Source organism: Staurois parvus, unplaced genomic scaffold (assembly GCF_062004578.1).
Source record: "Staurois parvus isolate SC_StPar_1 unplaced genomic scaffold, SC_StPar_1.0 ptg000076l, whole genome shotgun sequence".
In the NCBI taxonomy this organism is placed as follows: domain Eukaryota; kingdom Metazoa; phylum Chordata; class Amphibia; order Anura; family Ranidae; genus Staurois; species Staurois parvus.
In genome coordinates, this window is record NW_028317872.1 from 834,782 (window position 1) to 862,017 (window position 27,236).

At 44.4% G+C, this 27,236-nt stretch overlaps 1 protein-coding gene across 2 annotated transcripts in view; it reads left to right on the forward strand.

Moving 5' to 3' along the window:
• The window catches only part of GOLGA1 (golgin A1), a 385,049-nt gene that overhangs the window by 83,354 nt on the left and 274,459 nt on the right, over window positions 1–27,236 (forward strand). For both annotated transcript variants that reach the window (XM_089669420.1, XM_089669419.1), the window contains exon 3: window positions 15,996–16,086. In XM_089669420.1, coding sequence (XP_089525546.1) covers window positions 15,996–16,086 — 91 coding nt within the window. The remainder of the gene's footprint in view (window positions 1–15,995; window positions 16,087–27,236) is intronic.

Sequence of the window (27,236 nt, forward strand, 5' to 3'; positions counted from 1 at the left end):
ATAGAGCTGATTGGAGACCGGAATGGCACCAATGCTACGAGCATTTCATCACTTCAGTTTCGCACGCTATAAACCGTGCCATTTTTAAATTGGGAAAGCATCTGATCATACTGATCTTGGTGAGATCAGATGATGTAAGGGCAGAAGAGATCTCCAGAGTCTAATAGACCCCAGATTTCTCAGAAAAGAATACCTGTCAATGCCTATTGCAGTCACCGGATATTTGCATTCACTATGATAACAATAAACGTGATTAAAAAAAAACAAACTAAAGGGACAGTGTAAAAATAAATAATTAAAAAAATCAAAATAACTAAAATAACCCCCCCACACACACACCCCCGTGCGCACTCCCTCGTGCGCACATGCGCCGTGAACGTTAGACTGAGGACACTAATTTTAGCACTAGTCCTGTGTACATCTAAAATGGTAGCCTGTAAAGGCTTTTAAACCAGCGCCTATGGATATAAAAAATGTATGCATTCTATTTATTCAACTTACCATCATCTTCTATGTTTTACCAAACAATTGGCCAATATATTGTGTTTATGTGCATTAAAACTAAAAAAAGTTTGTTTTTTTTTGTTTTTTTGTCTTTTTTAAATTTGCATTTGAAAAATTCCTGCATGAGTACTTTGTGACATAAAAAATTGCAGCACCAACCATTTTATTCACTAAGGTGTATGCTTTAAAAAAAATATGTTTGGGGGTTAAAAGTAATTTCCTAGCAAAAAATACAGTTTGTTTTTTTTTACTGTGAACAAGAAAAGGCTTGGTTTTCAGGTGTTGGAAGAGTGATGTGTGGCATAAACTTCTAATGCTGGGCATAAAATTCTCCTCAAATTGGCCTCTTTTTGGAAAGTAGACACCCCAAACTATTTGCTGAGAGGCTGTTTAGTCAATAGAAGAATTTTTTTTTTTACCACAAGTTTTTGGAAAATGGGAAAAAAAAATATATTGTCACTTGATATATTGCTCACACATGCCATGGGTATATGTGGAATTACTCCCCAAAATACATTCTGCTACTTCTCCTGAGAATGGAGATACTACATGTGAGAGACTTTTTGGCAGGCTAGCCGCATACAGGACCCCAAAATCCAGTAAGCACCTTCAGGCTTTTAAAGGTCTTTATTTCCTCGTTACACTTCATGACTACCCATCACAATTTTGATGGCCTTGAAATGCCAGAATAGTATGAAACAACCCCCCCTCAACTGACACCTTTCTTTACCACAAGTTTTTGGAAAATGACAAAAAAAAATTATATATATATAATAATATATATAATTTTTTTTTTTTTTTTTTTTTTTTTTACACAAAGTTGTCACTTAAATGATATATTGCTCACAGGTGCCATGGGTATTTTTGGAATACATTCTTCTACTTCTCCTGAGTATGGGGATACCACACGTGCAAGAATTTGCCAAAATCCAATAAGCACCATCAGGCTTTTAAAGGGCTTTATTTCCTCATTACACTTCCTGACTATCTGTCACAGTTTCAGAGGTCCTGAAATGCCAGAATAGTACGAAACCCCCCAAATGACCCCTTTTTGGAAAGTAAACACACCCAAGGAATTTGATAAGCATGGTGAGTATTTTGCAGATTCTCGTTTAATATACAGTTATTGGGATTTTTTTTTACCAAAGACATGTAGCAAAACACATTTTGGCCTAAATTTATGCAAGGTTACAATATGGCTTTTTTTGTAACATTGGTGCAGTAAAGGCTTCTTTCTGGCAACTCAACTATACAACTCATATTTATTCAAGTATTGCCATATTGTGCTCCTGGAAACAACAACACCATCTTTTTCCAGAGTAGCCAGTATTTCTCCTGAGATTACCTTTTCTTTAGGTTATTCTTTGTATCCTGAACAATTCTTCTGGCAGTTGTGGCTGCAACCTTCTTTGGTCTACCTGACCTTGGCTTGGTATCAAGAGATCCCTGAACTTTTCACTTCTTAATAGGTGATTGAACAGTAATGACTGGCACAGGGGCAGACTGACCATCCAAGCACTTGGGCACTGCCTGAGAGCCCGGGGTCAGTAGGGGGCCCCATGAGATGCCCCTGGTACCTTTCATTGGCTTTTTCTTAGGCTTTTTTGGGTGTGGGTGAGGACACAGGGGCCTCATGATCCCCTATTGCCCAGGGGCCTCATGAGTTGTCAGTCCGCCCCTGGACTGGCATATTCAAGGATTTGGATATCTTTTTAGATCTCTTTCCATGTTTTATAAAGTTCCATTACCTTTTCTAACCATGTCTTTTGACAGTTCTTTTCCTGCATCTCATGGCTTATTGTCTAGCCTGCTCAGTGCATCCACCTAAGAGCTAACAAACTCACTATTTATACGCAGACACTAATTGCAATGTAAAAAGTCACATATGTGACCTTTAATTGCCATTTTAACGTGTGTGTGTGTGTCACCTTGTGTGTCTATACCAAGGCCAAACATTCCAGGGTATGTAAACTTTTGTTCAGGGCCATTTGGGTGATTTCTCTTATTATGATTTAAAAAGGAGCCAAACAACTATATGATAATAAATGGCTTCATATGATCACTATCTTTAAATAAAAGACAGTTTTTTGGCATGATCAGTCATATGTTCAATATAAATGGAAAAATGTAATAAGTTTGCATACCCTGGCAGAAATCTTGAGCACAACTGTATACAGATAGGTCCATACATATTTGGACACAGGCACAATTTTAGTTTTTTTTTTCAGGTATTTACCAAAATCTATACCAAAATCTAAGCAATAGTTGTATAATGGATATGGGCTGAATATGCACACTCTCAAGTTAATTTGAGGGTATGTACATACAAATTGGAGGAAGGGTTTAGGAATTACAGCTCTTAAGAGTAGCCATCCCCACTTTTTCAAGGGACCAAAAGTAATTGGACAATTGAATCAAAAGCTGTTTCATGGCCAGGTGTGGGCTACTCCTTTTGTTATTTCTTCATCAATCAAGTAGGTAAAAGGTCTGGAGTTGATTTTAAGTGTGGTATTTTGCATTTGGAATCTATTGCTGTGAACCTAGATCATGCATTGAAAGGAGACGTCCATGCAAGTGAAACAGGCCATTGTAAAGCTTTAAAAACAATACAAATCTGTCAGAGAGATAGCAGAAACATTAGGAATGACCAAATCAACAGTTTGGTACATTCTAAGGAAAGAAGAATGCACTGGTGAGCTCAGCAACATAAAAAGGCATGAACGTCCACAGAAGACAACAGTGGTGGATGATCGCAGGATCCTCTCTATGGTATATAACAACCCATTCACAACATCCAGACAAGTGAAGGACACTCTCCAGGAGGTGGGCATATGATTGTCAAAGTCTACAATCGAGAGAAAACTTCACGAGAGCAAATACAGAGGGTTCCCCACAAGGTGCAAACCATTCATAAGCCTGAAGAATAGAAAAGCCAGATTTGACTTTGCCAAAAAAAATCTTAAAAAGCCAGACCAGTTCTGGAAAAGCATTCTTTAGATGGATGAAACTGAGATTAATCTGTACCAGAATAATGAGAAGAAAAAAGTATGGAGCATGCTTGGAACCGCTCATGATTCAAAACACACAACGCCATCTGTAAGACATGGTGGAGGCCGTGTGATGGCATGGGCATGCATGGCTTTCAGTGGCACTGGGTCATTGGTGTTTATTAATGATGTGACAGAAGCAGCCGGATGAATTTTGCAGTGTTTAGAGATATACTGTCAGCTCAGATTCAGCCAAATGCAGCAAAGTTGATTGGACGGAGCTTCACAGTACAGATGGACAATGATCCAAAACACACTACAAAAGCAACCCAGGAGCTTTTGAAGGAAAAGAAATGGAATACTCTGCAATGGCCGAGTCAATCACCTGATCTCAACCCAATTGAGCATGCATTTCACTTGCTTAAGGCAAAACTAAAGGCAGACCCACAAAGAACAACTGAAGACAGCTGCAGTTAGAACCTGGTAAAGCATCAGAAAGGAGTAAACCCAGTCTTTGGTAATGTCCATGGGTTCCAAACTTCAGGCAGTCATTGCCAGTAAAGTATTCTCAACAAAATATTAAAAATGAACATTTTATTTATGATTATATTCATTTGTCCAATTACATTTGAGCCCCTGAAAATGGAGGGACTGTGTATAAAATGGTTGCAGTTCCTAAAATTTGTACTTGACAGTTATGTTCAACCCCTTAAAGTAAAGCTGAAAGTCTGCACTTCAAATTCATTTGGATTGATTCGTTTTAATTTATTCTGGTGGCATACAGAGCCAAAAGTATGAAAATTGTGCCTGTGTCCAAATATATATGGACTTAACTGTATATTGGAATTTATGCAGCTTATACTTTTTGACTGCCTGATCACATTTCTTTAGCTGCTAAAATGCCAGGGCAATACAAAGACCCCCCAAATGACCCCTTTTTGGAAAGTAGATACCCCAGGGAATTTGCTGAGATGCATGTTGAATCCATGGAAGATTTTATTTTTTTGCCACAAATTTCTGAAAAAGGACTTTTTTTTAATTACATACTGTAAACTTATTACTTAAATGATGTATTGTTCATATATGCCATGGCTATATGTGGAATAACACCCCAAAACACATTCTGCTACTTCTCCCAAGTATGGGGATACCACACATAAGAGACTTCTTGGCCGCCTATCCACATACAGGCCCCCAAATTTCAATGGCCACTTTCAGGCTTTCAAAGGGCATATTTCCTTATATCACTTCCTCACTATCAAAGTTTCAGAGACCCTAAAATTCCAGGATAGTACAAACACCCCCCAAATGACCCCTTTATGGAAAGTTGATAATCCAAGGAATTTGATAAGGGGCATGTTGAGTATTTTACATACTTGCCACAGGGTTTCGAAAAAGAAAAAATACATTTTGGTTTTCTTTCTTAATTTTCCAAAAACTTGTGGAAACAGATGAGATCTGCAAAATGCTCTCCATGCCCCTTAGCAAATATCTTGGAGTATCTACTTTCCAAAAAGGGATTGTTTGGGGGGAGGGGGGCAGAGGTGCTTCTATTATCCTGGCATTTCAGGACCAATATTAGAATCTCATGCCACACATCACCCACTTTTTTAAACCACTTGAAGACCAAGCCTTTTCTAACACTTTTTTTGTGTACATGAAAATACATTTTTCTCCTATCACCTTCCAGGATAGCACACCTGAGAGATGAAGGGCTCCTTCCTTCAGGAAACACAATCCTTTTAAAGCTGTTAAGTCCCCTCCCTTCCCCTCCAGTATTTGATTGTGTTTCTCCCTACATCTGAACGTTTGTTGTTTTCTGTGACCAGAAAACCGGGGAGGGTTGGATGGTACCCCTGTGAGGCAGGCATAGGGAGGCTGGGGAGGGCTGAACTAACCTGCAGGCCAAGTGCCTCTCACAGGTCACCCTGGATGTACAGCAGCAATCTGGAGACAGGGGAGTGTGTTCCACTGCTGCAGCAGACTGTACAGGTCTCTCGCTCTCTTTGTGGTCCCGGCGATTATACAAGGAAGAGAGAGGAAGGAAGAGGCTGTCTGCTGACCACTCCTGGATCTCATGGCCATGTCCTTCCCTAACTTGGCAGCCTTCCAGGAAGGACAGCAACTTGGAGGGGTGAATTGGGCCACCATGAGGCTGGAACGGCGAGCCCTGTGGCTGTGGAAAAAGGGGTAAGACAGGAGATGGTGAGTACTTCCCTTTGCCTTGGGAGCTTAACAGCAGAATCCATAATAACAGCCAGTTGGTTTCTGGGCATTGAGATAGAACCCCCTTTACCTTAATGTAGGGTGCTACTATCCTTTTCCCTATGGGTATGGAGACAAATAGTCTAGAAGCTTCAGCTAAACCACCTTCCACAGCTTTCTCTTACTTCAGTAGATGCTGTGGTCCTTACAACGTAGTGTCCAACATCTCACTCTAAGACCTACTGTGGTAAATTAAAAGTGGTGGGTTTAGTGAAGTGCTGAGGCCTGCTAGACACTAGTTCCCCCTGAGAGAGTCTTTTACAGGCTATTTATTCCACTGAAGGAACTCCTGACACACCTAAAAATATAGGAGGTTCAGTGGAGGGCAATCTGAATCTGCTATGGATCTGGCAACATGGGATGCTAGGGATTTTCCTTCCATATGAAGGTGAGACCCAGTATTTCGAGCCCCTATGAGCAGGTCCTTTTTTGGGGTTGTTTTCTGTGGGTAACATCTCTCTGTAGCTGTAGAGCAGCTCAGAGATGTGCAAGCTCCAACCTATTAGATCATTCTTACACTGCTGTTATAATTTGTGGTGTGTAAAGACAGGTTGTGGTTGTTTGTGGGCTGCAGCCTACCCTGAACTAGAAGCATAAAAGGTTATAACGCAGCTCTTAATTGTTGGGTTCCTGGTACTAACCTCTATACAGGAGTTAGCTACATAAACCTGTTACTAAAGAAGGCTTATTATAGCCTGCTGGCGACACCCTCCAAGCTAATTTGGTGATCACCTCTGCTTGGACAGCAGCAGCCTTAATTTGCCACATGCGGCACACTAGAAATACACAACATTGGAGTCGCTGCTTGTGTCCTTTTGGTTTGAATATATTTTCTTGTGCTGTGCATCAGAAACGCACAATCTTGACCTATATGTTTGTGATATTAAATATATATCACTCTATTTGTTTTGTGCAGGGGTCAAGGAATTCTGGCTGCGGAGACTTCAAATTCCAGTTCCTTACATTCTGGCATGCCAGAGGCATTCCCTGGGCCTGAAAAATGACAGGGTTATAGGACATTATTTAAGTCATGTAGTATTGGAGGAAGGTTATGGAATCACCTTTCTTTGTAAGAATTTACTTCATTGGGTAACTTCAGGATTTCTGCCTTATTGGAGTTTCTGTGGTTCTTCCAATACATGTATAATATGTTATGACCCAAAGTATCTGAACTTGTCAATCTGACCAGTATATCTGGTCTGGTAGGTTACGGTTCTAGATGTGTCCTCGGTGCAGAACATGATGTAGTAAGCCAATATGAATGTCTGGTTGCTGCTACAGACTTAATCACCAGAAGCAGGGATCTGCTTAATCCTAACATCCACTGGTACCAAAAGGCACACAATGGTGTTGAAGTGGAATCAGGTTTCAGACATCAGGCAGGACACCTGATATTTGTGGAATTATTATTATTATTATTATTATACAGTATTTATAAAGCGCCAACGGTTCGCTCAGCACTGTACATTACAATGGGGGACAGTACTTGCGACAGTACAATAACAATACAATGTGATACACGAGGGTTTGAGGGCCCTGCTCCTTCGAGCTTACAATCTAGGAGGGAGGGGATAGTGGTACAGGAGGAGATAGCTGTGGGGGATGGAGTGGTAGGAAGAGTGAAGGAGGTCGGCAATTAGCAGGGTGTGGGGTAGGCTTTCCTGAAGAGGTGGGTTTTCAGGGTGCGCCTAAATGAGAGGAGAGTAGGTGATAGTCTAATGATTGGGATAGGGAGTTCCGGAGGATGGGTGATGCCCTGGAGAAATCCTGGAGGCGGGCATGGGAGGAGGAGACCAGGGAACTAGAGAAAAGGAGGTCTTGTGAGGAGCGGAGTGTGCGTGTTGGGTGGTACTTGGATATTAGGTCGGTGATGTAATTTGGGGCAGTATGATGGACAGCTTTGTACGTCAGTGTTAGGATTTTGAATTTGATCCGTTGTGCAATCGGAAGCCAGTGGAGGGATTGGCAGAGGGGGGTGGTGGAAATGGAGCAGTTGGTAAGGTGAATGAGTCTAGCTGCCGTATTCAGGATCGACTGAAGCGGGGATAGCCTGTGGCAAGGCAGGCCAGTTGCAGTAATCGAGTCGTGATATGATGAGGGAGTGGATGAACTGTTTAGTGGTTTCTGGGGTTAGGAACGTGTGGATTTTGGCAATGTTGCGGAGGTGGAGTCTGCATGAGTTTGTTAGTGATTGGACTTGGGGCTAGAAGGATAGGTTGGAGTCCAGAATGACACCAAGTACTCTGGCCTGCGGGGCGGCCCTGATAGTGGCATTGTTGGACGTGATGCAGAAGTCAATGGGGGGTGGTGTGCGGGCTGGGGGGGGAGACTAGGAGCTCGGTTTTGGAGCGGTTTAGTTTAAGGAAGTGGAGCGACATCCAGTCTGATATGTAATTTTAGTAGGTTTGTGATTCGGGCGGAGACTGAGGGGGTGAGGCGAGGGGTTGAGAGATTTGTGTGTCGTCGGCACAGAGGTGGTAGTTGAAGCTGTGAGAGTGTATGAGTTGGCCAAGGGAGGAAGTGTAGATGGAGAAGAGAAGGGGCCCAAGGACGGAGCCTTGAGGGACACCAACAGAGAGGGGGAGTGAGGGGGAGGTGGTAGCGTTTATAGGTAATGCTGAAGGAGCGTTGTGATAGGTAGGACGAGAGCCATGAGAGAGCAGAATCTCTGAGGCCGAGGGAGTGTCGTTTTTTTGAGGAGGAGGGGGTGGTCCAACTGTGTCGAAGGCCGCGGAGAGGTCGAGGAGTAGGAGCACTGAATAGTGGCCTTTAGCTTTGGCGGTTAGAAGGTCGTTGGAGAGTTTGAGTAAGGAAGTTTCGGTGGAGTGTAGGGGACGGAAGCTGGACTGTAGGGGATCAAGGAGGTTGTTGTCGTTGAGGTGAGAGCTTAGGCGATTGTAGACTAAGCGCTCGAGGAGTTTAGATGTAAATGGGAGAAGGGAGATGGGTCTGAGGTTGTTCGGGTCATTGGGGCCCAGGGAGGGCTTTTTAAGTATGGGAGTGATGTGCGTGTGCTTCAGAGGGGAGGGGAAAGCGCCGGAAGAGAGGGAGAGATTAAAGATGAGGGGGAGGGAGGTCGTAGGAGTTGTGAGGGGATAGGGTCAAGGGGGCAGGTGGTGAGGCGGGCATCAGAGAAGACCTTGGTGACCTCCTCGATGGTAGTAAGGTTGAAGGTGTGGAGTGTTGAGGGGGCTTCAGTGTGAGGAATGTTGGGTGGGGTGGAGGGCAGAGCAGTGGTGAGGCCAAAGGGGAGGGGTGATGAGGGGGTAGCTGTGTGAGAGGGGACGGGTTTGGAGGGAGTTTGAGCAGCGGTGATGTCTTTGCGAATTGTGTCAATCTTGTTTTTAAAGTGATTGGCAATCTCAAGGGCGGTGAGTGAGGTGCTGGGTGGGGGTGGGGGCAGAGAGAGTAGAGAGTTGAAGGTGGAGAAGAGCCGGCGAGGATTGGAGGAGAGGATCTTGATGAGGGTCAGGAAGTAGGCTTGTTTGGCAGTGTGGAGGGAGGAGGTGTAGGTGTGGAAGGCAGATTTATAGCGGATGAAGGCTAGTTGGGATCTGGTTTTGCGCCATAGTCGCTCTAGGGCACGACTGTGTCGTTTGAGAGTTTTGGTGTGATCGGTCTGCCAAGGCTGGAGCGGTCGGGGTCTGATGTTTTGTGTGTTTAAAGGTGCTCGTGAGTCAAGGGCAGCTGACAGCGAGTTCTTATAGGCAGTTATAGCCAGGTCGGGGCAGGACAGGGGGAGGATGCTGTCATGGAGTTAATTATCTGCAGAGTGGAGGGGGGCAGGGTTCAGGTTGCGGAGGTTTCGGCTGGTAGTAGTATGACATTTGGAGGGGTAGGCGTTAGAGGACAATAAGACAGAGAAGGTAATAAGGTTGTGGTCAGAAAGAGGGAAGGGGGTGTTAGTGAGGTTGTGGGGAGCGCAGAAGTGGGAGAAGACAAGGTCCAGGATATTTCCGTCGGAGTGGGTGGTGGATTGTATGCACTGTGCGAGTGCAAAGGAGGAGGTTAAGTGGAGGAGTTGGGATGAGGCCGGGTTGTCGATGTTGACAGGGATGTTGAAATCCCCCAAGGATGATGGTGGTGGCTCATTTGGAGGAGAGAAAGAAGGGTAGCCAGGTGGAAAAGTCATCAAGGAAGCGGGATACGGGTCCAGGAGGCCGGTAGATAATGGCACTCTTCAGGGGGGTTGGGGAGAATAGTCGGATGCAGTGGGCCTCGAAGGAGGAGGATAGAGAGGGGGGTTTGGGAGGACTCAGAAGGCGCTCTGTGGTGACAGGAGCAGACCAACCCCACCAACTTTATGACCGTTGGGACTGGGTGAGTGGGTCCAGATGAGACCTCCATAGGAGAGTGCAGCAGGGGAGGTAGAGTCCGTGGCCTGGATCCAGGTTTCTGTGATCGCTAGGAGGTTGAGGGAGCGGGAAACAAAGAGGCCGTGGATGGCGGTGAGCTTGTCGGGCCTTCGGGAGTGCACACAAAAACGGGGGGGGGGGGGGTGGAATAGTTCCAATCATTATTTACCAAGCTCCTTTCTGCTTAATTTATTTGCATTCTGCTCCAGCATTCAAGTGTGAAGAAGCCATAGGTATCGGTGTGCTTGGGTACATACCTGTCCAGCCTTTTTTGAGCCCATGAAGTAGCTTCCTTCAAATCTATTACTCATAAATTGGCTGTCTTTTTAGCCATCACGATGACCCAAAAAAAGGGGGGGGTTCCACAAAGTGTGTCAGGGAGCCTTTCCTAAATCATTTGCCTTTAAGCAGGATCCTCCGTTTGCCCAAGTAGTGTCCTTGTTTCACAGATTAAGTTACCGCTTAGTGCTAGGAAATGGTTACAGGCAGGAAAAGCCATGATTGCTAGATGGTTTATACAGTGGACCTCTCTAAACTACATAGTTCAGAGTTTCTTCTGATTCCATCTGCTTTAAGAGTAAGAGCACACTAGTTCAAGCCTCCGGGTAGAGAAGGCAGGACATCAGTGGAGCAGATTCGCAGATCAGCTAAAGGATCAAGCCAAGATGCTTTCATTGGATGTTTTATAGTGAAGGTACACTCAAAGCAGGACCTGGCATTTGGCAGGAAGGTCCTGCAGGCATTGCAATTTTTTATGTCACACAGTATTTGCGTGGCAATTTTTTTTTTTTCAAATGCAAATTTTTGGGGGAAAATGCACTTTTTTGAATTTTAAAGCACAAAAACACAATATATTGCCCATTTGTTTGATAAAATATGAAAGATGTTACGCCGAATAAATAGATTACATCCATGACATGCTTTAAAATTGCACATCCCTGTGTAACAGTGACAAACTATGTAAATTTTTAACATGGATAGGTGACCCTTTTAAAAACCTTTACAGGTCACTACTTTAGATTTACACAGGAGGTCTAGTTTTGCTAGAATTACTGCCTTTGATCTGACGTTTGCGGTGATATGTCACATGCATGGTGCAATCTCTGTTTACATACTGACATGGGCCAACGCTTGCATCCGCCTTTGCGTATGAGCATGGGAAAGGGGCGGGGCAGGGGTGATTTCATTTTTCTTTTTTTTTTCTGTGATCACTTTTATTGTTATCACAGGAAATGTAAATCTCCCCTGTGATATCAATAGTTAATGACATGTATTCTTTTCTGATTAATCTGGGGTCTTTTAGACTGTAGATCTCTCCTCTGTCTTTAAAGATCGGTGTGATCAGATGCTTTCCCAATTTAAAAATGGCGCTGGGAAAATCCGGCGCAATGGAAATGATGAAATACTCATAGCTTCCAGTTTCTTAGACCAAGGAGATAATCAGAGCCATTCTGGTCTCCGATCAGCTCTATGGTCATCCGGCAGAACTTTCGGCTGCATTCTTGGATTCTGCTGTGGGACGGGAGAGCCAAGGAAAGCCATGGAAGGCTGCGGAGGGGTTGGTGGGGGAGTGCTGCTGCTTGCAAAAATGATCCAGCAGCTAATTAGCCACTAGGCCTGTAGGTGCAGGAATCATCCCGGGATAACCACTCAAAGTCCAGCTATGTATCATTATGTTGCTGCTCCTTGTTGGGCATATATGTAACAGCAGAGAACATGGGCATATGATGAATCGGATCTGTGGACCAATATGACCACAATTCATTATTTTTTGTAATACCCATGTTGAAGGTTGGGCCCAAAAAAGTTTGTCCTCATGCACACTGGATGTTTTTACAGCTGTTGTTTTTGGCTTTTGAAGGTTTTTTTTTCTACAGCCTGTAAACTCCCCTGCATGTTATCCTATGTGTCCATGCACACATAGACTGTAATCAATGTTTTTTGACAGGCGTTGTTTGGCTGAAAAAACCCCCCAGAACTAGCGATTTTCTAGAGGAGATTTTAGCTGTAAAAAAAAAGTTTTCGGGGTTTTATTTAGTAAAAAAAAAACTCTAAAAGATACTAAAAACAAACATGAAAAAACACGGCTAAACGCTAATACAAAAACGCACGTTTTTAACGTGACTTTACACAGCTAACGTTACCAGTGTTATTAAATCGTCCAGTGCAGTGGTGTATTTTGGTTTTGTGCTGCCCTAGGCAAGACTAAAATCGGGCACCCCCTGCATCTAAATTTGTCCCACCCATTCCTGTTTAAGATCCACCCCTTCATCTGTAAACTCCACCCCATTCCTCTTTAGGCTCCACAGCTTGCTATTAGAGCTCCACCCACTGACAACAGCGATGGGGCGCTATTCCTCCCACTAATAAAAATGGTGGGGCACTATTCCTCTCACTAATAAAAATGGTGGGGCACTATTCCTCCCACTGACACCAGTGATGGGGCACTATTCCTCCCACTGACACCAACGATGGTGCCCCATCATTAGTGTCAGTGTGGGAGGAATAGTGCCCCATCATCAGTGTCAGTGTGGGGGGAATAGTGCACCATCATTGGGGTCAGTGGGAGGAATAGTCACTCATCATTGGTTTCAGTGTGGGAGGAATAGTGCCCCATCATTGGTGTCAGTGTGGGAGGAATAGTGCCCCATCATTGGTGTCAGTGTGGGAGGTATAGTGCCCCATCATTGGTGTCAGTGTGGGAGGAATAGTAACCCATCATTGATGTCAGTGTGGGAGGAATAGTGCCCCATCATTGATGTCAGTGTGAGAGTAATAATGCCCCATCATTGATGTCAGTGTGGGAGGAATAGTGCCCCATCATTGATGTCAGTGTGGGAGGAATAGTGCCCCCTCATTGGTGTCCGTGTGGGAGGAATAGTGCCCCATCATTGGTGTCAGTGTGGGAGGAATAGTGCCCCATCATTGGTGTCAGTGTGGGAGGAATAGTGCCCCATCATTGGTGTCAGTGTGGGAGGAATAGTGCCCCATCATTGGTGTCAGTGTGGGAGGAATAGTGCCCCATCATTGGTGTCAGTGTGGGAGGAATAGTGCCCCATCATTGGTGTCAGTGTGGGAGGAATAGTGCCCCATCATTGGTGTCAGTGTGGGAGTAATAATGCCCCATCATTGGTGTCAGTGTGGGAGGAATAGTGCCCCATCATTGGTGTCAGTGTTGGAGGAATAGTGCCCCCTCATTTGTGTCAGTGGGAGGAATAGTGCCCCCTCATTGGTGTCAGTGACACCAATAATGGGGCACTATTCCTCTCACACTGACACTAATGATGCTTACATTGCTGACCCTGCTCCAGCCCGGGCTCCCTCCCTCTCCCATCCACAGCCAGCATACCCGGCTGCAGCAGCACCATCTGCTCTGTCCATATCCTGGCCACACAGACACTTACCTTACTGATCAGCTGTCTTCCTTCTCTGGCTGCTCTTCACCGGCTCCGGCTGGTCCCTCACTCGAACTTCTAAGATCTTCATGCTGCCGCTCGGCTCCTCCTCGCCGGTGATTGGCCGCTTGTGTGCCTTTCCTGTGCTACAGATCTGGCGGCCAATCACCGGCAAGGAGGCGGGGCTTGCAGAAGGAGGGACAGGCAGCCCAGTGATCCCAGGGGTGTGGCCAGATTAGTGGTGGCATGTCATCCCACCCACATCGCGATCAAGATCCAAGGAGTTGAAGACACTGGACGGACACCCTCTCCGTGCCTCATGGACCGGATCGAAGTGGGACACGGAGTCGCATACACAGGTAAGACACAGAAGCCCCTGAAGGGATACTTCCGTGGGAAAGGGGGGTGAGGCGCACGGCACTGTCCCCGGAAAAGTGCCGCCCTAGGCAAACTCCTTGTTTGCCTCGAGGCAAAAACGCCCCTGGGCCATTGTGCATGGATCCTTAAATCAGAAACCGTGATAGATTTCCATGCGAATTGTCTAGGAAGAGCTGAATTTGGGTGGGCAGCGATTGTATTGTGCGTGTGAAATTGCTTTGGCCCACAATCAATTGATACAAATCTTTCGTGAAAAACAGCAAAGGAGCTAAACGTTCTGTTCATCATCAATATATTGATCCATAGCAATACTATTCTAGTAATGGTGATGATCAGCGATTTATTGCATGAGTGCGATAGTGTGTGAGCAATCTAATGCTAGCTGACCATGGCTGGGAGGGGAGGTTACAGACCTTGGCGTTATCTGATGTCACTAGTGGCAGTAATACAGTGATTGGTGAAACATAAAAAAAACTGACACTGTACTAATGGCACTGGTGACGGAGTGATCAAAGGGTTAAATGTGCTACCTGTGTTTGTGTGTGTGTAAAATTTAGTGCTGTGTTCTCTCTTCTCTCACTGGACCGACGGGGGGGGGGGGTGCAGCAGACGCATTCACAATCTGAAATAGAAAGCGACGTAAGGTTACGCCGCTTTGCTCAGATCCACTGCTCGCTTGCATGATGTGGGCAGGCAGCCGGCAAGTAGTTTTAAAAAAAAAAAAAACCCTTAAAGAAAAAAATTATCAATACAGTATTTTTTTTACATGTTGGGGGGGGGGGGAGGATTATAGGGATTTTTGTTTCCACTTTGCTTTGCAAGAGCAAATGAAGATAATTGCTGTGCGATGCTAAGCTTACTTTGAACTGTCATGAATGAGTTAAGTTCACGACAGTTTAATATAATAGTGATCTGTGATTAGCTAGAGCTGGTCACATGGTACAGGGTGCTGTGATTGGCCCCATGTATCGTGAGATCTGTGGGCCAGCCACAGATCATCAGGAAGAGAAGCAGAGCTGTTATGAATCAGATTGATTGAATAGCAATCACATGATCACCGAGTCCCATTCACCGGAATCTTCATTGTGGGTGGGGAGTGCTGCATGTTTCCCTGTATTAGTACAGCCAGAGCGACGTACTCGCATGTCGCTTTGCCTATAGATGCCGTCTGTCCGCAGTACATGGAGGGCAGCAAGAGGATATAAACAAAAGTATAATTGCAAGCATTTTATAAGTGTCAAAGGCTTTTATTGACAATTACGTTGTTTATGCAAAGAGTCAATATTGGCACTGTTGACTCTTCTTTTTCAAGACCTCTGCAATTTGCACTGGTATGCAGTCAATCAACATCTGGGCCACATCCTGACTGATGGATGCCCATTCTTGCATAATCAATGCTCAGAGTTTGTCAGAATTTGTGGGTTTTTTTGTTCACCCACCTCTTGAGGATTGACCACAAGTTTTCAATGGGATTTAGGTCTGGGGAGTTTCCTGGCCATGGACTCAAAATGTTAAGGTCTTGTTCCCCAAGCCATTTTATCACTTTTGCGTTATGGCAAGGTGCTCCATCATGCTGGAGAAAGCGTTGTTCGTCACAAAACTGTTCTTGGATGGTTGGGAGAAGTTACTCTCGGAGAATGTTTTTGTACCATTCTTTATATATGACTGTGTGCTTAGGCAAAATTGAGTGAGCCCATTCCCTTGGCTGAGAAGCAACCCCACACATGAATAGTCTCGGGATGGTTTACTGTTGGCAAGATACAGGACTGATGATAGTGCTCACCTTTTCTTCTCCAGACAATTTTGTTTTCCGGATGCCTCAAACAATCGGAAAGGGGATTTATCAGAGAAAATGACTTTATCCCAGTCCTCAGCAGTCCAATCCCTGTGACACCAAGAAAAGAAATAGAATGATCGATTGTGAACAGGACAGCAGTGGACAGTGAAAATATTGTCTGGAAAAACTCCCCAGTATGGACACAGGCAACAATAGAATCTTTGACGGAGGCTCATACCTTCCTTTCTCTATTAAAAATAAATAAATAAATAAAACACCTAAGACGTTCTTCATAAAACCATTTTTTAAAATTACTTTGATTCTGCTTCCGCAGGCATCAGATGGCAGTAGCTCCCGTGATGATCTGCCTTCTCACATCTCCAGGAGAAATGATCAGATCCGTAGGCTGGAAGCCAAATTATCAGGTAATCTTACTATTATGTTTCCAAGTTGCGATATGGCTTACAAAGACATGCAAAATGTAAATGCATTATTCTGTTTTTGATCTTGTAGTTTGTATTTGTTTTAAAGCTCTATTTTTGTACCTGATTTATTAAAAAAAAAAATGGGTTCCCTGCAATTTTAAGAGTTTTTTTTTATGTATGATTTGTGGCTGTTGTAAGGTAATGTTGGGCCTTTCATGAACAACATATTTGAATTCTATGTAGGTATTATTTAACAAATTGTCTCCTAAAAAAGTTTGTACAAAAAGTATGCTCTTTGTATATGAGTATGTATGTTTATCTTAATGGTACAGTATAGGACACAGGCTAAATATTCCTAGATCCTGGATTATAGGCTGGTACATTCAGGTGAATGGTGAAACGTGAGTCCCCAGTTTTTTGCTAGTCTTCTAAGGTGCTAGAACTTTTCTCCCTTACAGAAAATCATTCTAAGCTTATATTATTTTTGCCTCAGATTCTTCCATCTATTCTTTTTAGTCAACATTGTCTTCTAGTACAGCAATAAAAGCAGTGCATTCAGATCTCTACAACCTTGGCAGCTAGACCAGACTCCACACCACAGGCATGTCCTGTAATGTTGTCCTGGGACCATGCTTGAGCACTCACCTCGGCACTTGGTGCATTGCATGTAGTTAGCTGCGGGTCCTTCACAAGTCCAGGGTCATGGTCCATCCTTATGGATCCCAGACCCTGAAAACCACTGTGATGGCAAAGCAAGGACCAGTGACATGGACAGGTACGGCAGTGTCACCCTGAGATTGGACCATTGCCAGTATAATATGCATCTCTATTACTTGCTGTGCAATTATTACATGTATCCTGAATAGTTTTTGGCTTAGACATTTAAACTACAAGGTTACTGGCAAATGTTTCTGAAAATTATGCAGATATACCATGTAAACTTTTTGAACTTCATGCTAAAACTCCACCGCTCAGAGCTTAGTCTCAGGTGGATGACTAGGTTTTACATCACATCACATCACAGGTCACACTGTTTACTTGCACTTCTGCCTGGAACGCTTCCTTCTGCAGCAAGTACTTTGCTACAGGATGATTAACACAGGGTTGCTTTATACTCCCTCACAAACAGGCTTAGCCTATGTCCGCCCCCTTCTTCATGAGTACCTTACATGGGATTACCCTCACTTATAGCACTGGTGGAAACCAAGCATAAGGGAGCCGCAGCAAAAGCTCAGCGAATATTCGCTCTGCTGAAGGCCAGCAAAGCTCAGAACGTCTGATTGACATTACACTGGAGCAGGAATCTTGTAATATCCATCTCTGCATCCATCTCTAGAGCAAATTCTAGTTCTATCTCAGGCACACAACAAGCGGCCAACCTGACCAAGGCAGGCTTTTTTGCCATTGTGTCTCACTTTCTGACAACTAATGGCTTTAATAAATCCATCGCTGTCTTCAGAAGCCAGGCTTCTTCTCCGCTGCCGCTGACTCTAGCTAGGTGAACAAGTGATGTGCTGTTCTAGAAAATGAAGCAGACATTGAGGGGAATGAAGAGCACCCGGAGTTGGTGTTAGGGGAGGCTACAGATGTTATAGCTTAATGCAATGCATTTGCCAGTGTTTATATTTTTGCTGCTCCTATGTGCAAAATCCTAGGCATTGTCGCACTTGGTTCTCCTTTCTTGAAGGAGAGCATACAAGTGTTGTATTTGTAAGTGCCCTCACAAAATGTCACAGGAGGAAAGGTTCTTCTTCCACAGAGAAGGGTCCATCTTCCTACTCGGGGGCTTCTACCTCTTCAAGACTGAGAACACCTCCAGTGCTCTACCCAGGCTTCAACTTCTAAGCCAAACATCAGCCCTTCTATTCGGTGCAAGACTTGAAACACAAAATTCACCAAGTCTATTTCAAAACCTTCTTCCCAATAAGTGATCACCATTGCTGGGAGAGGGGGGGCATCTGTTACAATTTGCCTCTCTCTGAGTCCCAGGTGTTCTAGACTTGTGGGTTCCATTAGTGATTTAAAAGGAGTACAATATAGAGTTTCTACCCCCCTCCCCCCTTCACTGCTTTCTTCTCTCAAACCAACCAGTATCTGCTCAAGGACAGTGAGCTTTTCAGACCACCCTGAACCAGCCCTTCTCCCAGGGAGTGGGTATCAACTGAGTATTTGTCTTATCTTGGACCTAAATCCCTAAACAGATACTTCAAATTTCAGAATTTCACATGGAATTCTGTTCATACAGGGAAGCCAAGCTTCATATCAACATCCTGGAACTTGGATCAATTAAATTGGCTCTGTACCACTGTACCTCCTTCTGTAGGGGTACCTGATGAGGGTGCAATCACAGTGCAATGGCTGTGGCCATCCTCAGTCATCAGGAGGGTACCAAGAGTCAGGCAGCCCTAAAGGAAGCAAGTGTAATCAGTTCATGGGCAGATCCAGCGATCTCTCCTGTTCAAATCCTGGGAGTGGACAATTGGAAGGCAGATTACCTCAGCTGGCACCACCTAAAGAAAGGGGAATGGGACCTTCACCCTGACATGTCTAAACCCAAATGTCAAAGATGTGGATATTTTGACAACTAGTTCCAACAACAAGCTACTGCTGTTTGTGGCCAGGACTAAGGATCCTCTAGCATTAGATGCTCTGGTAATTCCCTGATCTCAGTTCAAGCTGATCTGTGCACTTCCTCCATTGTAATTTCTACCTTGATTGCACAGCCAAAATGGTGATTCTCATTGCATCCAACCTGTGTAGAAGAACCTATTTCACAGACATACCCAGACTTCTAGGTCCTGGTCTCTTCTGTACAAGCCAGACCTCTTTTATCTCAAGGTCCTCTGTTCCATCCCGTTTCTTACTCACTGGCATTAACAGCATGGCTCCTGAAACCCAGATCTTAAGGGACAGGGGAGTCTCTGACTTTGCTAAAAGCAAAGGGAAGCCACTTCCAGAAAGATGCATCGTACCTGGATCTACCAGAACTATGTTCCTTGAAATCCTTTTTCACCTGGTATAAACACAGACTCTTCAATCCCACAGATTACTCTGTGCCTCGTATTCTGGCTTTCCTACAATTAAGAGTTTGCCAGAACTTGGCCTTAGGTGTTCTTGGCCCTGTCCATCCTTTTCCAAAAATCTGGGCCTTTGCTTTATCTATTTAGAAAAAAAAAAACAAGACAATAAAAAAAACTTTTGTTTAAAGTTTTTCTTGGATTAGACCACCCTTACATCATCCTGTGCTTCCTTGGGATCTTAATTTAATTCTCTCTTCCTTGCATAAACCACTGTTTGAGCCCATCAGGAAACTTCCCATGGTTGATCTTTTCTGCAAGGTTGCCTTCTTCATAACTATCATGTCTGGCAGACATGTTTCTAATTTCGTGACGCTTTCCTGCAAGTAGCAGTTCCTAATTTTTAATAGGAATAAGCTAGTCTTGTGTCAACGGCCTTCCTTCCTAAAGTGGTGTTGGCCTTCCACCTGAACAAAGACATAGACCTTCCTTTTTGTACCCTGCTGTTAATCACCCAAAGGAGATTGCTCATCAATATCTGGATGTGGTTAGAGCCATCATAAAGGTGATTAACTTCTATCAGGAAGATGGACTCACTATTTGTCCTGCCATCAGGGCCTCTCAAGGGGCATTTTGCTTCAAGATCCACCATTGCTAGGTGAATAAGTCAATTCGTCTATGCTTTTTACACTCTAAAGGATAAAGCGCCTCAAGCACTATTATGTTTTTACTCCATCAGGTCAGTAGGAGTTTTGGGCATCAAGCCTCTGTTTTGCTTACTTTGTAAAGCAGTCGCTTGATCTTCAGTTCATACCATCTCCAAGTTTTACCAGGTGGATGTCCAATCCTCGGTGTCAGCTGCAAGGTTTATGCAGCAGTGCTCTGAGTTTGGTCCATTGCCCCTTGATTTCGTTGGGATTGTTGGCACAGTTCTGTTTGCCTTGTTGCCCATCCTTCTTAGTCATTGCTTGGGGACATCCCAGGGTCCATGTGTCTAATACTGTACAATTTAAGATAAGCTTGTGTCCTGTACTGTATTGTTAAGATGGGAGGAATGTTGACTTACCTGTAATTTATAATTGGACTTTACTGGTCAAAATTCCATTTTTTTCAGTGTCGGTCCATAAACCACATTCCTATGTTTATAAGTAACCAAATCTGGACTATCTATGACTGGGACTTTTCAGATGCCACAGTGATTTGCAATTCAGACATAACTTTGTTGTTAAAATTTCTCACTATTTGTAAAAATGTATTTAAGAACACAAGACTCCAACAGAGTAAAAGTTTGGCTGAACTATCACAGCTGTAAAAAAAAATATCCATCATGAAAATATCTAATGCCTCTTAAGCTCCTCAAAACCCCACAGTTGCCATTTACAGATATTTCATAGTTAACATACGCTGCTCAAAAAAAATTAAAGGAGCACTTTTTAATCAGAGTATAGCATCAAGTCAGTTAAACTCCTGGGATATTGATTTGGTCAGTTAAGTAGCAGAGGAGGTTGTTAATCAGTTTCAGTTGCTTTGGTGTTAATTAAATGAGCAACAATGAGATGACCCCCCCCCCAAAACAGGAATGGTTTTACAGGTGGAGGCCACTGCCATTTTTTTTCCCTACTCCATCTTTTCTGACTGTTTTTCACTAGTTTTGCTTTTTGGCTAGGGTCAATGTCACTACATGAGGTGATACCTGGACCCTACAGAAGTTGCACAGGCAGTCCAACTCTTCTTGGATGGCATATCAATACGTGCCATTGCCAGAAGGTTTGCCGTGTCTCCCAGCACAGTCTCTAGAACATGGAGGAGATTCCAGGAGACAAGCAGTTTACTCTAGGAGAGCTGTACGGGGGCGTAGAAGGTCCTTAATCCATCAGCAGGACCGATATCTGCTACTTTGTGCAAGGAGGAACAAGATGAGCACTGCTACAAAATGACCTCAAGCAGGCCAATGGTGTAAATGTCTCTTGACGAAACAATCAGAAACAGACTTCACGACGGTGGCCTGAATGCACGACGTCCTCTAGTGGGCCCTGTACTCACTGCTTAGTACCATAGGGCTTGATTGGCATTTGCCATTGAACACCAGAAGTGGCAGGTCTGCCACTGATTCCCTGTGCTTTTCACGAGGTTCACCCTGAGCAGGTGACAGACATGAATGGGTCTGGAGAAACCATAGAGAACGTTATGCTGCCTGTAACAGTGTTCAGCATAACAGTTTTGGTGGTGGGTCAGTGATGGCCTGGGGAGGCATATCCATGAATGGAAGCACAGACCTTTATAGGCTAGATAATGGCACCCTGACTGCCTTTAGGTATTGGGATGAAATCCTTGGACTCGTTTTCAGACCCTACGCTTGTGCAGCGGGTCAGGACCCACTGCACAAGCGTCGGGTCTGAAAACGGGAGGCCACTGACATTTGTTTTCCCTACTCCATCTTTTCTGACTGTTTTTCACTAGTTTTGCATTTGGCTAGGGTCAGTGTCACTATATGAGGCGATACCTGGACCCAACAGAGGTTGCACAGGCTGTCCAACTCTTCCTGGATGGCATATCAATATGTGCCATTGCCAGAAGGTTTGCTGTGTCTCCCAGCATAGTCTCTAGAACATGGAGGAGATTCCAGGAGACAGGCAGTTACTCTAGGAGAGCTGGACAGGGTTCCTTCTGGTGCAAGACAATGCTCGGCCTCGTGGTGAGACTATGTAGGCAGTTCCTGGAGGATGAAGGAATTGATACCATTGAATTGTCCCCACGCTCACCTGACCTAAATCCAATAGAACACCTCTGGGATATCCTGTTTCGGTCCATCTGACGCTGCCAGGTTGCCCCTCAGACTGTCCAGGAGCTCAGTGATGCCCTGGTCCAGATCTGAGAGGAAATACCCCAGGACACCATCTGTCGTCTCATTAGAAGCATGCCTCGACGTCAGCCATACATACAAGTACGTGGAGACCATGCAAACTACTGAGTACCATTTTGAGTTGCTGCAATGAAATTTCAGCAAAATGGACTAACCTGCTGCATCATTTTTCCACTTTGATTTTTGGGGTGTCTTTGAATTCAGTCCTCTGTAGGTTAATCATTTTCATCAAACAATGGGGGCTTTCTTAAGTTCCTAACACATTACCCATTCCATATCAGTATAGGTAACCAGCATGATATTTTTCCCCATTGAGATCTGATGTGTTTTTAAAGTGTTTCTTTAATTTTTTTAAGCAGTGTAGAATTTTTCACTGATCACTCTATTACTGCCACTATTGCTAGTCAGATAGCTATCACTAGTCAAATAGCTAGTCGCCATCAGATAACATCAGGGTCAACTAGCATTAGATTGCCTGCACACTATCGCACTTATGCTGTAGGTTGCTGATCACCCCCATTACTAGTATAGTGATGTTTTGGATTAATAAATAATGATCACGAACAGAACTATACTTGTGCCTCCATAGTATAGTGTTCCCAAAAACAGTGTTAGGAATAGCCTTGTTAGCGTTTAGCCCCTCCGCTGCTTTTTACGGAAGATTTGTATCAATTGTGGGCAAAAGCAATTTATATGCACAACAATACATTGCCACCCACCCAAATTCAGCTTTTGCCAGACAATTCGCACAGAAACCTATAACATTTTCTGAATAGAAATTTTTTTTTTTGTTCCTAACCCTCAACATGGATATTACGAAGAATGAATTGCACTCATATTGGTACACAGATCCGATTCATCATATGCCCATGTTTTTTGCTGTTTATAATATGCCCAACAAAGACCAGCAGCGTACTGGTACATAGCTGGACTTTGAGTAGTTATACCAAGATGATGTCTGCAGCTGCAGGCATTATCCTGGTATCATTTGTTTCAGCTGACAGCTTTCATGTAAATCAGTCCTAGTGGTTAATTAACCGCTGGATTGCCACTGTAGCCTTCCCTGGGGGATAGCAGCCAGCTCCCCGGCCTTCACCTCACGCTGCTCACTACAGGTTGCGGTCCCCAGGCATCTCTGTCCCCTGACAGCACCTGGAGAGGCCTACTAAAGAGGTCTCCCCACCCGAGGAAACGCCCAAAACTGAGGTTGGAGGGGAGTGACAGTATTTTTATTTAGGGTGGAGGTGTTTCCTCAGGTGGGGAGGAGCAGAGGTCTCTCAAGGTGCTGTCCTGAAAGACGATAGGGGAAAACCGCATTAAAAACGAGGCAAAAACTCAAAACACAATGCAGAAATGGCTCAAACGCAACCTCCATAGTTGTGAACCTAGCCTTAGGTGTGACTGAAAGCTTGTATAGCTGTTAGGTGTGACTGTCCATTAGAGGACTGCATCAAGCACAGGAACATCTAAGGTGTTTTGAAGATTTTCTGTTCACTCCGATGGGGTTTCCTGTAGTAACAAATTTTATTCTGGAAAACCTTGCTCTTTAAGTTGCTCTTGCTCTTTAAGTTGTACCTCACTGACTACAGATACACCCCACTCTTTAGGTCCCCCTTCTATTCCCTAGTGGAGTTGGAATCAGTCTGCGACTACTTCGTATTCAAACACAATTTTTTGAGAAATACACAAGTTTACAGCAACTCCTGATGAAGAAGATCCAAATGGTCAGAGAAACTTTTGAAACAGCCACCAACTCAATCATTGACTGTAATGCAACCTATCCTCTTTGATATATTGAGGTGCAACCTATATGCAAAAGATGGTTTGCGCCTAATCGTAAGGGGGTCTTCTGTGCTGAGGGAGAGGCTTATAGGGAGTCTGGAGATGTATTTAAGAAACTTTTTGGCAGTCTAGCCACATACAGGCCTCCAAAATCCAGTGACCACCTCCCAGGTTTTCAAAGGGCATATTTCCTCATGTCACTTCCTCACAGTTTCAGAGGCTCTAAAATGCCAGGATAGCACAAACAACCCCCTCCCCCCAAATAACCCTTTTTGGAAAGTTGACATCCCAAGGAATTTTAAAAGAGGTATGCTGAGTATTTTGCAGATATCATTTCTGGATTTTGAAAATGAAAAAAAGAAAAGAAAAAATAAGTCTTCCTGGAAGGTGGCACGGAAGGGAACATCCATTCCTGCTGCTTGTAAAAGCAATCCAGCGGTTAATTAACCACTAGGACTGATTTACATGAAAGCTGTCAGCTGAAACAAATGATACCAGGATAATGCCTGCAGCTGCAGACATCATCTTGGTATAACTACTCAAAGTCCAGCTATGTACCAGTACGCTACTGGTCTTTGTTGGGCATATTATAAACAGCAAAAAACATGGGCATATGATGAATCGGATCTGTGTACCAATATGAGTGCAATTCATTCTTCGTAATATCCATGTTGAGGGTTAGGAACAAAAAAAAAATTTCTATTCAGAAAATGTAATAGGTTTTTGTGCGAATTGTCTGGCAAAAGCTGAATTAGGGTGGGTGGCGATGTTCTCGAGGCCACCGCCGCAAAGATTATTGATAACAAGCCTGCCCAGGTGTCCACAAAGGGCTTCAGCCTTACTAGCCTCTCTTCGGGAGTTGGAGGAGCAAAAAGTTGTAGTAAGAGTCCCCAAGGCAGAGATGGGGGAGGGTTTCTACTCGCATGTGTTTGTGGTCCAGAAACCTTCAGGGGCGTACAAATTGATCCTAAATTTGAAACCCCTGAACGAGACCATCCGATACAAAAGTTTCAGATGGACTCGATCTTCACAGTCAGAGCCCTCCTTCCACCAGGGGCCTTCCTGGCCTCATTCAATTTGAAGGATGCCTATCTGTACGTACCCATCGCGGAGGTATTTCAGAAATTTCTCAGTCTAGCGGTTCAGAGTCCAGCAGGGACGTGTCACCTATAGTTCCAGGCCTTGCCTCGCCAAGTATCTTCACCAAAAGTTATGTCTGAGGCGCTGGTTCCTCTTCGGCTGAAGGGAATTTCAGTTCTAGCCTATTTAGACGATCTGCTCTTATTCGCAAGCTCGACGGATCAGCTTGCACTGGACATAGCGGTGGTGAGGAGACATCTGGCGAGTTTGGGATGGCTGCTGAACCTGGACAAGTCCAATCTGGTCCCATCCCAAAGGATGACTTATCTAGGGTATATACTGGACTCCGCCTGTCAAACGATCATGCTAACCCCGGAGAAGCTCACCAAATTAGACGGGGGGGATCAGGCGGCTACTGGAAAGCCATGGAATATCGTTGAGGAAGGCTATGTCGGTGTTAGGGCTGTTAACCTCATCCATCCCGGCGGTACAATGGGTGGGGTTGCATCTACATCCCCTACAACTATTCATTTTGGGCGTTTGGGATCAGCAACTGCGGTCGTTAGATTCCCTCCAAAGTAAAGAGATCCCTGTGGCGGTAGAGGAAAACAGCCAACGTAACTCAGGGGCTGCTATGGAGTTTCTCGGTGGTCAGGGAGATCAGAACAAACTCCAGCGCCCAGGGATGGGGGGCGCACCTAGGGGAATCAGTGGTACAGGGCGAGTGGGCTCAAGAAGAAAGGGGAATCCTCAAACTGGAAGGAGCTAAGGGCTGTTTGGGAGGCACTTCGTTCCTTCCAGGATTTGATTTAGGGCCATCATGTCCACATCTTTTCGGACAATGCGACAGTGGTGGCCTATGTGAACAGACACAAAGGTCCCTCTGGGGTCTGACGGCGATGCTTCTGTCATGGCCAGAGGTGAATCTCACCTCGTTATCGGCCGTCCACCTAAAAGGGGAACTAAATCAGGTGACCGATTTTCTAAGCAGACGGCGATTGAGAGAATCTGAATGGGTTCTAAATGGGGAGGTTTACCACTTCATTGTAAGAAAATGGGGATCCCCAGACATAAAACTATTTGTATCAGGTCAGAACAGCAAAGTTCTGAGATTTTTCTCCCTAAACCAGTGGGACGGGGCTCGGGCGGTGGATGCGTTAGGGCAGAAGTGGGATTTCCCCCTATGTTACGCTTTTCCCCCGGTTGCCTTACTGTCAGCAGTGTTGAGGAAGTTCAGATCGGAGAAAACCTTTCTGATCCTGATAGCTCTGTACTGGCCCCGTTGAGTGTGGTCCTATGTCCCAGGGTGGAGAGATGGAAACTGACGGCGTGGTTTCTGAGGAACAGCTCCTGCTAACAAAGGGATTCTCAGTCAGGGTGGTGTCCACACTCTTAGCTAGTAGGAAGAAGGAAACCCAAGCCATGTATAGGAAGGTCTGGAGGTGTTTTAATGGATGGTGCTACAGGGCCTCAGCAGATACCCATAGCCTCGTGTCGGTGCTAGAATTCTTGCAGGTGGGGGCTGATAAAGGGCTAGCAATCAGCACGCTCAGGAGCCAGATATCTGCTCTAAGTGTGTTTCTGGAATCCCCATTAGCAAAGGAGGCATTGGTCATTAGGTTCTTTAGGGCTCTGGCAAGACAGAGACTGGCTGTAAGTAGACCTTTTCCAAAATGGGACTTGGCAAAAGTACTTAAAGTGTTAATGGAACCACCATTTTTTTTTTTTAATTCAAATATTTATTTATTTTTCATATTTATAAATACATATATAGTAAAAGGGAAAGGAAAAAAGAACATAACAATACATTTCATCAACGTTCTCAAATCATATATAAAATTCTTAATCCTATCTCCTTCTATTTCCCCCTATTTATATCCCATGCCTCTACCCCTACACCCTACCACATCCCTCCACCCTCCCACTCTGCATTTTTCTCTTTTCTCCTTCCCTATAAAATCAAGAAACTTCTCTTCTCATTTCTTATTGCTTCATATATATTCGTTTGATGTACAAAATCTTCCCATTTCTCCCATCTCCTATTATATATCTCCATCTTACCTTCTTGGATATAGTATAATTTCTCCATCTTACTAATCTGATTTACTCTCTCTACCCAGTCCTTTTCTCTCGGAACCTCTAAACTATGCCAGAATCTAGGTATCAATCCCTTTGCTGCATTCACATAGTACCATATACCCGAATCCTTGTATTTATTCACTGGTATATCTGTCTTATGTAACAAACACACTTCTGGATCTAATCCTATCTTTATCCCTGAGATTTTCTCTATTAAGTTGACCGTTTTCTCCCAAAAACTTTGAATCTTTGGGCACTCCCACCAAATATGAAACCACGTACCAATCCCTCCACACCCACGCCAGCACTCTTGTGTTCTCTCTATACCC